Source organism: Gavialis gangeticus, unplaced genomic scaffold (genome assembly GCF_001723915.1).
Source record: "Gavialis gangeticus isolate Ggan-Ray unplaced genomic scaffold, GavGan_comp1, whole genome shotgun sequence".
NCBI classification, from domain to species: domain Eukaryota; kingdom Metazoa; phylum Chordata; order Crocodylia; family Gavialidae; genus Gavialis; species Gavialis gangeticus.
Genome location: NW_017729013.1, coordinates 4,745,895 through 4,756,109, shown reverse-complemented (window position 1 = coordinate 4,756,109; position 10,215 = coordinate 4,745,895). Strand labels below are relative to the sequence as shown.

Here is a 10,215-nt window from a genome sequence, read left to right as displayed (position 1 = left end):
GGCCGCCGGGCGCTGCAGGAGGCGGACGAGGCGACGCCCGTGTTCCGCTACGTGGGGCAGCGTGCGCGGCGCGCGGAGCGCGTCTTCGTCTGGGGCTTTTGCTACGCGGGCGCCCTGGGCGTGCCCAGCTTCGTGCGGCCCAAAGCGTCCTGGAAGAGGCCCCGTCGCGTGCAGAATACGCCCTACCGGCTCCTCACTGCGGACAAGGCGCGTAGGGGGAGGAGAGGGGCGGGGGGGGCTGGCTGTGGCCCCGGGCCCTGGGTCTCATGTCGGAGAAGGGCTGGGGCCTTGGCTCGGGCTGAGCAGGAGAGCCATGGGATCTGGGCCAGGACAGTGGCGCTGGCGCTGGGAGAGGAGGGAGGGCCTGGATCGGACCCTGTGCGCTGGGCAGGGGCCTGCACCGTGCCTCTGACTGGACTGAACTGGAGTGTCATCCCCACCCCCTGCCATGCGTTGGACTCATTACAGATCTCGTCAGCAGCCTGCGGCTATGGCTTCACCTTGCTCTCCTCCAGAACCGCTGACATCACCAAAGTGTGGGGCATGGGGCTGAACAAGGACTCGCAGCTCGGCTTCCAGAGGAGCCGGAAGGACCGAAGTAAGGAGCTCGGCCCTGGAGGGCTGCACAGAGCGAACCGCGGGTGCGGAGCTGCTTTCCTGCTCTGGCTGCCTCCGGACTGTTATTTTCTGGTTGCGTTTTCAGACTTCTGCGGCCTTTCCAAGAGCAAATACGAGTTTCGCTTTTAGAAGATACCGGGGTCCCTCTGCCCCCGGTGCTAGTTTTAATGCTCCAGAAACACTCACCCTGTTCAGCAAACACATTATCTGCATGCTTAACCCAAACTGTTCAGTGCTTGTTAAGCAGGATGTGAGCTTGTGATTAAGTAGTTGGCAGAAACAAGGAGGCTAAATTCCAACTGTCTTGAAATTGACTGCCTGGAACTTGTTGTCTCCATACATCTTGCTTGTTGTTTCCAAGGGTGTGTGTGTGTCTGGTCCCCCTGCTGCTGTCATCTTGATAGTCTCGTGATAGGTGGGGAGGGATCGAGATTGGCTGTCTGTTTGAGCAAGTGCACGTGCTTTCTGGATCGTAAATGCCCGTGTAGCTGTTACGGAAGCACTTAACTTGTTTATTTGCTGGCCTTTTATATTTTTCCCTGAAGCAAAAAGCTACCACTATGTCTTGGAGCCGTCTCCTATTCCATTGCCACTGGAGAAGCCCCAGGAGACTCGAGTGTTGCAGGTCTCCTGTGGGAGAGCCCATTCCCTCATCCTGACGGACCACGAAGGAGGTACGACCTGTGGTGGTGGCAGTTGATTTGCCTGCTTGTATGCTTTCTTTCCTTCTTTAGAAGCTAAACCCAAAGCTGATAAAGGGTATAAAATTAGTGTACAGAAAAGTTCCTGAAGCAGAGGCAGGACTGTAAGCTTGAAACCCCATTCCTTGTGCGATGTGTTCATTTGGCTGAAGCTGTATATATGTGTGCATTGTGAGCAGTAGAAAATAAAGCTGGCAAGTCTAGCCCTGGGGCGTGCTAAGCGTAAGAAATTGGTCATGTTTCACCAAGGGCATTGGCTGATTTTGTTTCAACAGCTATGCCAATTCCTTCAAGGTATCTTCCTTGGGAAGCCCCTAAACATTGCCTTTGTAATGAATAAATAAACCTTGATAAAAAAGGTTCCTTGCTTGAATGGGCGCTCTACTCTGCAGGGAATCCTTCAGCGTGCTAGTTAGCATCTTACTAGTTCTTGATCACTGGTGGAGGTAATCATTTGATGCAGAGTTCTTATTGCAATAATGATCTTACTGCCAAGTCTAAGCAGTGGGAGAATGAGAGAGGCAATTTGAGAGGAATAAGTGATGATGTCAAGGGTGTGTGATGATTAGGGTGTAGGAGCGTGGGTCTTTTTAGTAGAAATGCTTTTGCCCTGTTTAACCTAGGTTCAGGCAAAGAAAGTGGGAGTCTGCCGTACCTGGTACTGCTTGAGAAACGTGTGTGTGGACATTACGCTTTGTGTAGGCCTCAGTCAGGCCCTAGAGGGGAGGAAAAAACGCTTGATGCTGCTTCAGAGAGCTGCCGTAACTGTAGGTGTGTTTCATTTTCAGTCTTCAGCATGGGAAACAACTCGTACGGGCAGTGTGGTCGAGCAATAGTTGAAGGTGAAATTTATAGGTGAGAATAACAAAGAGCTTAATGACATGGAATGGGATGTCTCATGTAAATATTGTGGGATCCAGGGGAGAAGTAGAACTGAAAGGGAGTTGATGAGGAGTGACAGGTCCAAGAAATAGTAAATTAGAATTTTATTGGTATCCTAAATTGGTAAGGGTCATGTAACTTGAAGTAGCTCTTGAGTTCAAATCTGGCCCTGGGAGTGATGCTAAGGAAGAGAGGCCATAACAGGAAGCTGGTTGGTGGGGTGAACCAGTGCTGTGCCACTGTTTCTGTGATGCCCACGACTCCTGTGGTGCCAAACATTTGCGCGTACCAGATTTGGCCCTTGAGGGAGGGGGAGGTGAAATTTCTGCCTACTGCCTTGAGGGAGGAAGTGAGAGCAGAACCTGTTCAGCCCCAAGTGAGACCACCATCCTTGTCTTGCATACCTGGTCTCTAAGAATGGGAGTAGTGTCAGCACACCGGTCCTTTGTAGGCTCCAGGGAGGAAGGGGATGAATGGGGGACTAGGAATAAAGACAAGGCAAAGAAGGACCACAGCAGCAAGCCACTGTAGATCAGATGATGCCTTTGAGAGAATTCAGTCAAACCCTGAATTCATGAACCTTGTCTCTACTACCTTCCTAGATCAGTTAGTCAGACTTGAAACTGCCTGCCCCACAGCCAGGGGAGAACTGATTAAACACTGTAACAATGTGTACAAGAAAGTGCTTAAAATTCAGTGGGTGCTAAACTTGCAATTTTTTCCTTTCTTGTCTTTGTTTCGATGCCTGCCTAATGGTGTATAGTGACAGCCACGTGATAAATCGACTGCAAGAGTTTGATGGAAGAGTTGTGCAGGTAACAACTTTGACTAAAAGATGAGAAAAATGTTTAGGCCCATACTTAGTTCCCAGACCGTGTTCACCTCAGTAACAAGCAAATTGGTAACACAAAGCAGATAAATTCTTGGTCTGGTGTATTCTCCTTTCCTTTCCCCCCTCAACCCAGTGGATGATTGGTTGGAGGTGTCTCAGACATAATTTTAATGAGCTTCATCGTGGGTTTTTCTTTGTAGTCTGGGTGTACAAGTACAAATTGTGCATGCCATTCAGTGTAGGTTTTCTCTTGCACAGGTTGTTTGTGGTCAGGATCACAGTCTGTTTAGGACAGAGAAAGGAGAGATCTATTCCTGTGGATGGGGAGCCGATGGACAAACAGGTACGATGTCCTGTGAAGTGGAGCTGAAAATGCAATGAGCTGAGGCGCAAGTCTGAGGAGTGTTGTCAGTTTGGTCAGAGGGGCATGACGTATGATGACACGTGCTGGACCTTGGGAAGCAGCAAACGAGTAAAAGTTGAAATCTGTCTGTGAATCGAAAAATGCATGCTTGGGAGGAAGAGCGTTCTGAGCTGTGTGTTCTTGCGTAGTGAAGATGTATCTCTTAAGCCTCAATTATGGGACGGGTGCTGGGAATAGAACTGAGAAGCATCTTGTGGTAAACACCAAACGTTGATTTTGCTGTTCTCTGGGGGTGGGGTGAGTGCCCCCTGTTGCTTTTACACTGTCTGCTTGAAGGCTTTGCTGATTCCTGATGACTCATCCTGCCCTCAGGCCAGAGTTTTGGTTGAGGCCCGTTCGGTTGCTTGTTCCTCCTCATAAAGCTGCGCCGAATAAGGTCTAAGTTTTACCCTGCCCTTTCCCCGCTTCTTCCCCATCCTCCAGTGTGGCTGTACTGTACAGTTCTTGCTGGACTGGCTGAAAGACACCTCATACAAAACATTAATTTGCCTGGAGACTAGAATCACAGCTTTAGGAATAGCCTTAGTCTGGGTGCTGGAGTAGTTTGAAATATAGTTCACAATGGTTCTAACAAAACATGTGATATACTATAATGGACATCCCTGTGAACTTCAGTACCTTGAAAAATTGCTGCTACTTTTGCAGAGTAGATGGAAATTTTGGAGGTGACCTGAGCCTGGCCAAAGTAAAATGGATACAGCAGTTCAGATTCATAGATTGTAAGGGACCTTGGAAGATCAGTCTGGACACCCTGACTGTGAAGGTTGCCAGTCTTATTTTAATTGGCTTTATTGGCACCACAGCCAGCAAGTTTGCACCTGTAACTCCTGCAGGACATCTGATGGGCTTTTGCACTGCTTATGGTAACGCTACAGGGCACTAGGCTCCTACCTTCAACTATGCTTTTTTTTTTCTGCCAGGATGTTTCCTGGTGGAGTGCACCAAACTGATCCTGGTAATGAGGCCCAGTGGTTTCCTAACCTATGCACAATTAGAGCTGGTGTCTTGCCTGCTTGGACTTCTTCTAGTTAGAGCTTTGAAAGTGTGATTTGAGTGACTTCTGTTAGGCCAGCATTGCCCAGTGTGGTTTCTGGCTTTGTTCTGATCTGCAGGAGGGCAGCACATCATTCCAGACTGTCTGTTTCTTTGTCAGGTCTAGGGCACTACGATGTTTCCAGTGTTCCCACCAAGCTAGGTGGAGATGTCGCTGGAGTCAACATCATCCAGGTTGCCTCCTACGCTGATTGCTGTCTGGCTGTTTCTGATGAAGGAGACCTCTTCGGGTGGGGAAACTCGGAGTACCTGCAACTAGCGTGCGTCATAGAGACAACGCAGGTCTGTTTAGGAATTTTCTTTTCTTTATATTGCATATGGCTAAAGGGACACCTGTCCACCAGTCACCCCCTGCTACATCCTGGGGTATGTGGATGCAGTACTGAGCTATGGGATGGCATAATTTTCCTCACAGTAACAGACTGGCATGCTGCTGGTTATGGTGCCATGTGCTGAAAGTCCTTCCAAAGAGATCTTGGGACAGACCTGTTGCTGTACATGTTTGTGAGGTGTTGTGTTTGTTTTTTTTTTTGTGGGGAGGGTTAGATTCTGGCAATTATTTCATGAGCAGAGAGAGGCAATCAGCTGTGTTAGCCTGAAGTCAGGCAGAAGGCAGGGTAGATGTGCCACCTCATAGACTACCTAAATCAGAGATAAATGGCATAAGCCTTCATGAGCCCAAACTCACTTCTACAGATGCTGTGGCCACCCCTCTATCTGCCATACAGTTCTGATTTTTCTCAGGCAAGCAATAGAGCATCTCATTTGGCCTCTTGTGTCTCTAGCAAAAGTTCCCTTCCGTCCTATCCTCTGGGTTAAGTAACTGTTCGTTTCTTTAGATGTCAGTCCCTTTTGGAAGCAGGTAAGGCACCAAGGCATTTCATGTATTGCAGAAATCTTCCACCATCAGTGTAATCTTCATGACAGTGCTGGCTAATTGCCCACCCCATTAGGTGACTTAATACTGCTAAATACTTCTGTGTTCCATTTTGGAGACCCAAATGGGAAAAGTAAGGAGATGAAACTTAAAGAGGCTTGGACTCAGATAAAAATACTATTTCAAGCTGTGTAGCGATTCAGCAAGAAGCACCGAAATGAATGGATGTAGTAAGGGAGCCTGAGGTTGATTCAGAATAGCTGAAAGCAAAAGTCCATATTGGACTGATAAAGGGAAAACTAACACTATCGGCTATTGGCTTTTTTTTTTTTTTTTTTTTGGCTGGTGTTAGCTGATAATGTACCAATAAATATGCCACGTGCATGTGCGCTGCCACAGCATGCACACAGCCAGGAGCACAGCTGGGCAGTGTGGAGAACAGCATCCTGCAGGTAAGTCTGTAGAGGGGAAGGAGTGTGAAGGGGAGCAAATCAAGGCCCCCACGGTGAGGGAGGGAGTGGGGTAGGGGCTTGGGGCACTGTCCAGCCAGGGCAGTGAATGGGACTCAGGGGTGGGGAGTAGAATGGAGCTGTGGGTGGCTCATCTAGGCAGTGTGGGGGGTGAGTGGGTGGGGGTGTATGGCTGCTGTGTGCCTACCTGGTCCTGTGCGCATGCTGGAGGCAGGCTGCCCACTGTGGGCTCAGGGCTCTCCGCCCTGTTGCCTTTTTTCTGGGAGCTCTGTGCCAACAGCTTGCCCCTGGCTTGCCCAGTGGTGGTGGGACAAAGGCAGCAAAGTAGAGCGCCCAGAGCCTGCAGTGGGCAGCCTGCCTCCTCCTCTGCCCTGCTCAGCTCTGCTTCTAAAAGCATATCCCCATGCTTAAAAATGGTGGTGGTGGCACTTGAGTGAAGGCTCATTAGACGAGCTCTAGTTCAAGTGCCCCTGCTGCCATTTTTAAGCACCAGGACACTGATCCTCTAGAGGAGCTGCCCTGGCCCTGGGGTCACATTCACCGCTGCCCCTGTCCCACTCCCTCCCTCACCATGGGTGCCTTGATCTGTGCCCTCCTCTCCCTGCTCCCAGCCCTTCCCCTCCGCAGACTCACCTGCAGGGCACTGCTCTCCATGCTGCCTGGCTGCATTCCTGTAAATCTGATATCAGATCTGTATTTGCTGACATGCCTGGTGGAAAATCTCTATCGGTACACCCCTTGTGCCAAGTACTGACTTGACCATACATGTTGTGGCAGAGAAGCACCTGATCTATTTTGTTCATTGCTGAAATGCATGCTGTCCACTATTAAAAGACATCTCAGCTTCATGGGGAGAGCAAAGGGTAGACTGTCAAATTGCTGCCACTCTGTAAGTTAGGTCCCATACCGAAAAGTTGTGGCATCTGTATCATTCCTCAGAGCTCAGGGGGCCAGGCTTTCTGATGTCACAAACAGTAGTCAAAGCTCTTTCAAAGTGTTGTGTATCTTGTTCTTTTTTTGCACTATAACCTGAGCAACCCCCTTTTAAAGTAGCTCTGTGTCTCAAGCCATAATGGATTTCTTAAAAAAAGGTGAATGTCCCCAGGCACTTACCATTCAAGATTGGGAAGGTAAAGGAGGCTGCGTGTGGAGGAACCGGCAATGCTGTTCTGAATGGTGAGTATCTCTGTTTAAAGAAATCCTCCAGTTACATGCCCCCACTGGAAGTGAATGTGCTGTGAGGTGGAAGTGTGTACAGGCCCCATATATTGCAAATGGGTGTGCAAAACCTAGGAGGGAAAAATGTATTTGAGTCCATCGCCTCTGGTGAAATACAACTCCTCAAGCCTCAGCAGCTGATGGAAATGTTTTGTGCATTTTGTCATACAGAGGAAGGAAATGTCTTTGTGTGGGGATACGGAATCCTTGGGAAAGGACCAAACCTTCTGGAAACAGCAACTCCAGAAATGATCCCTCCCACTCTCTTTGGCTCGTCAGATGTTCGTGTTAAGCACCTTTGCTGTGGACTTAGCCACTTTGCGGCACTTAATGGTAAGAGTCTGAACATGCAGTTGGCCCTAATGAGGCGAGGAGAAAATAGCTGTGATAAGCTTAGGCAAAAAGGTTGGCTCTAAAGCCTTATTTACAAGGCTGTAGCTTGGCACTGCTTACTGAGGTTGTCTTTGTTTTTCTTGTTACAGAGAGAGGAGAGCTGTTTGTCTGGGGCAAGAATATTAGAGGGTGCTTGGGAATTGGAAGAATGGAAGACCAGTATTTTCCCTGGAGGGTAAGTGTCAGTGAGACCTGGTCAGCTGAACTGGGCCCTGGTTCAAACATCCTGCTCTGAGCGATGGGTTTTGTCTACCCTCAGCCTTCCTCGGATGGAGATTCCACAGCCCCTGGGTAACCTGTTCCAATGCTTAACCACCCTGTAGTCCCCTTCTGGGAATTTGAGACCAGTGCTCCTTGGCCACAGGGAATAGCATGTAATAACCTGCAAATCAGTAATGAGGGCAGGAAGAGGTAATTACTTCATGTGGGCACTGAGCCAGCGGTAAGAGCAGTCATGCATCTATCTAGATGACCATGGAGATGCTGGCAAGAGCCTTGCTAAGGTAGAGGCATATCACTTCAGTGTTTTGAAGTAGTTCAGGATGCCTTGTGCTCCAGTCCCAGGTATCAAGCTCAGACTGACTGGTCTGGAACTTCCCAGCTCATTCCTTCCTTTCTTTAAGCGTGGACAGTCTGTTTACCCTTATCAGAGACCTCACCTGACCTTTCCATGATCCAAAGGTAGTAGTGAATTCCCTGAACACTAGGCTACTTATCGCCTTCCCTATCCTTGCTGTCCATTGGTAGCTGACCTCAGTACCTCTTTTTACTTAAGCCTTCTCTTTACTTGTTGTTCTTCTTTACCTGGCATACTTGGAAAAGACAGTCAGCTCTTCCTTTTTTTGAGTTCAAACTCTCTTCAACTAGTTTTGTGCCCGGCTAGCCTCCTGCTGCGCTTCCTGTCCTTTTTTCCCATTAGGGTCACCTGTTCTTGCCCCCTAAGGAACAGCAAAGTAGTTGCATTTGTTAAAGACTGCATTTATGCCATAAGAGCTCTTCATTGCATGATCAGTATCCTGCAAGTTGCTGTCCTTGCTGTTCCTCCTACTGTGACATTTTCAGCAGGAGAAGGTATAGAGATCTGCAAAAGCGTGAAGGGCATGGGAAAAGTGAATAGGGAACCTATTCACCACCAAGTCCCAGAACATAAGAGGGGCACTTACTGATTATAGTCAGGGGCAGGTACTTAAAACCAACAGGTAGTATGTGTATATATTTTTACACAATGTGTAGTTGAAAAGGATCTGCTCCACTTTATGGTAATTCATGGTGTAAGTAATTGGTCTGATTCATGATGACACTACAGAATAAGTGCACACCTCTTCACTAAGACAGCATTGGCAGCAGTACCCAGTACTGAACTTACTGGTTCTCTTTTTTTTTTCTTCCTCCTAGGTGACGATACCAGGGGAGGTGGTGGCTGTGGCATGTGGAGTGGATCACATGGTAACTCTGGTGAAATCATGGATCTAATGGAACTTGTGCAGGCTTGAGCCAGCAGAGAAAATAAAGATATTCTAACCCGTCCTTGCTGCAAGCATTTTATTCCTCTTCTAGAAAACCTGGAGCAGGGAAGGGGCTCTTGGTTGTTGGACACTTCACTGCAGCTGTGGGAGCCTGGTTCATACAACTTCCAAGGATATATAGTTTTAAAGACAGAGAGGACTGCTGTATTCTGGTTTTTTGGGGGGGGTTTGTTTTTCCTTTATTTCCTTATTTCTTTACACTCTCCACAAAGAAACCAGCCCTTCCACCCCAGTTCCTCTGGAGAAGCTCTTGCTAAAGCTGCAGCGTGCACAATCTGCCTGTCTGCGGGCAGTTCCTCTCACATCAGCAAGGTTATGGTTTTTTTTGCTTTGGAACTGAACAGCAGGGCTCTAAGTTCAGCAATTCTTAAAAAGAGCTGTTTATGCTCATGTCTTTTTTTTTTTTTTTCACTTCAACCTCTCCAGAATCAGATTATCCAAGAATACTGTGAGAAAAAAGGAATAATCATATTATTACAATAGAAAAAGCATCTGGAACCAGCTCAGAAGATTTCTAATGCTTTCCAGCTTGACTGACTTGGAGTGCATTGATTACGCCATTTATATTTTCTTCAGGTACCTGCAGAAAACCAAAAAAAGAGGGTGAGAACCATCCTCTTTAGACAGACTCATAACTTGCTTACTCATACCTGGAAGAGGAGTTTGAGGGAACAAGCGCTATAGCATTCTCCTGATGTCACCAGTACAAGGCCCAAGGAGAAGGCAAGTAGGGTTCCCCTGGGTGTCACATTGCTTAGTACAAGGTCCAAAGAGTGAACAGTAGGGATCTGCCTTTTTCTGTTCGCCATGGAAAAACGTGGATTTTTCTCCTTTAAAGGGTGAGGCACAGTGGCCCCTTGCTGCTGTTGGGTGGACAGGAGCGTTTTGCCCATGGTGGCACAGCGCTCCCTCCTGTGCTGGGCCACAGAGGTAGCTTCTACCCTGAGCTCGTCTAGCCCAGCTGCAGCCCCATACCCTGCTGCAGGCACAGAAATTGGAGAGGGGGCAAGTGCCCCCCTGCTGTTTTCTCCATGCCCCCACACACTGGCTTGGGGCAGCAACTCAGGAGTGTGGAAAACGCAGAGCTGTGGGTTGGGGCACCAGCAGCAGGGCCAGGGAGCTGTGGGTCAGAAGTGAGGGGCACTGGTGGGGCTGTGGCTTGTGTTTGACCTGGCATATTAGCTGCTCAGTGCCATAAAGCGGGGGGGGGGGGGGGGGGGG

General features: G+C 48.6%; 2 protein-coding genes across 2 annotated transcripts in view; one reads left to right on the top strand and one right to left on the bottom strand.

Moving 5' to 3' along the window:
* Positions 1-9,432, top strand: RCC1L (RCC1 like; the record flags this gene model as incomplete). Its single annotated transcript, XM_019511317.1, has 11 exons — positions 1-207; positions 469-598; positions 1,164-1,292; positions 2,108-2,174; positions 2,965-3,016; positions 3,292-3,376; positions 4,611-4,792; positions 6,949-7,033; positions 7,247-7,408; positions 7,558-7,643; positions 8,864-9,432. Coding segments are annotated over 11 exons (1,263 nt in total), but the record flags the coding sequence as incomplete, so codon positions are not given.
* GATSL2 (GATS protein like 2) overlaps positions 9,158-10,215 on the bottom strand; it is a 260,064-nt gene continuing 259,006 nt past the window's right edge. The window contains exon 9 of the mRNA XM_019511388.1: positions 9,158-9,574. Coding sequence (XP_019366933.1) covers positions 9,509-9,574 — 66 coding nt within the window. The 3' untranslated portion in view covers positions 9,158-9,508. The remainder of the gene's footprint in view (positions 9,575-10,215) is intronic.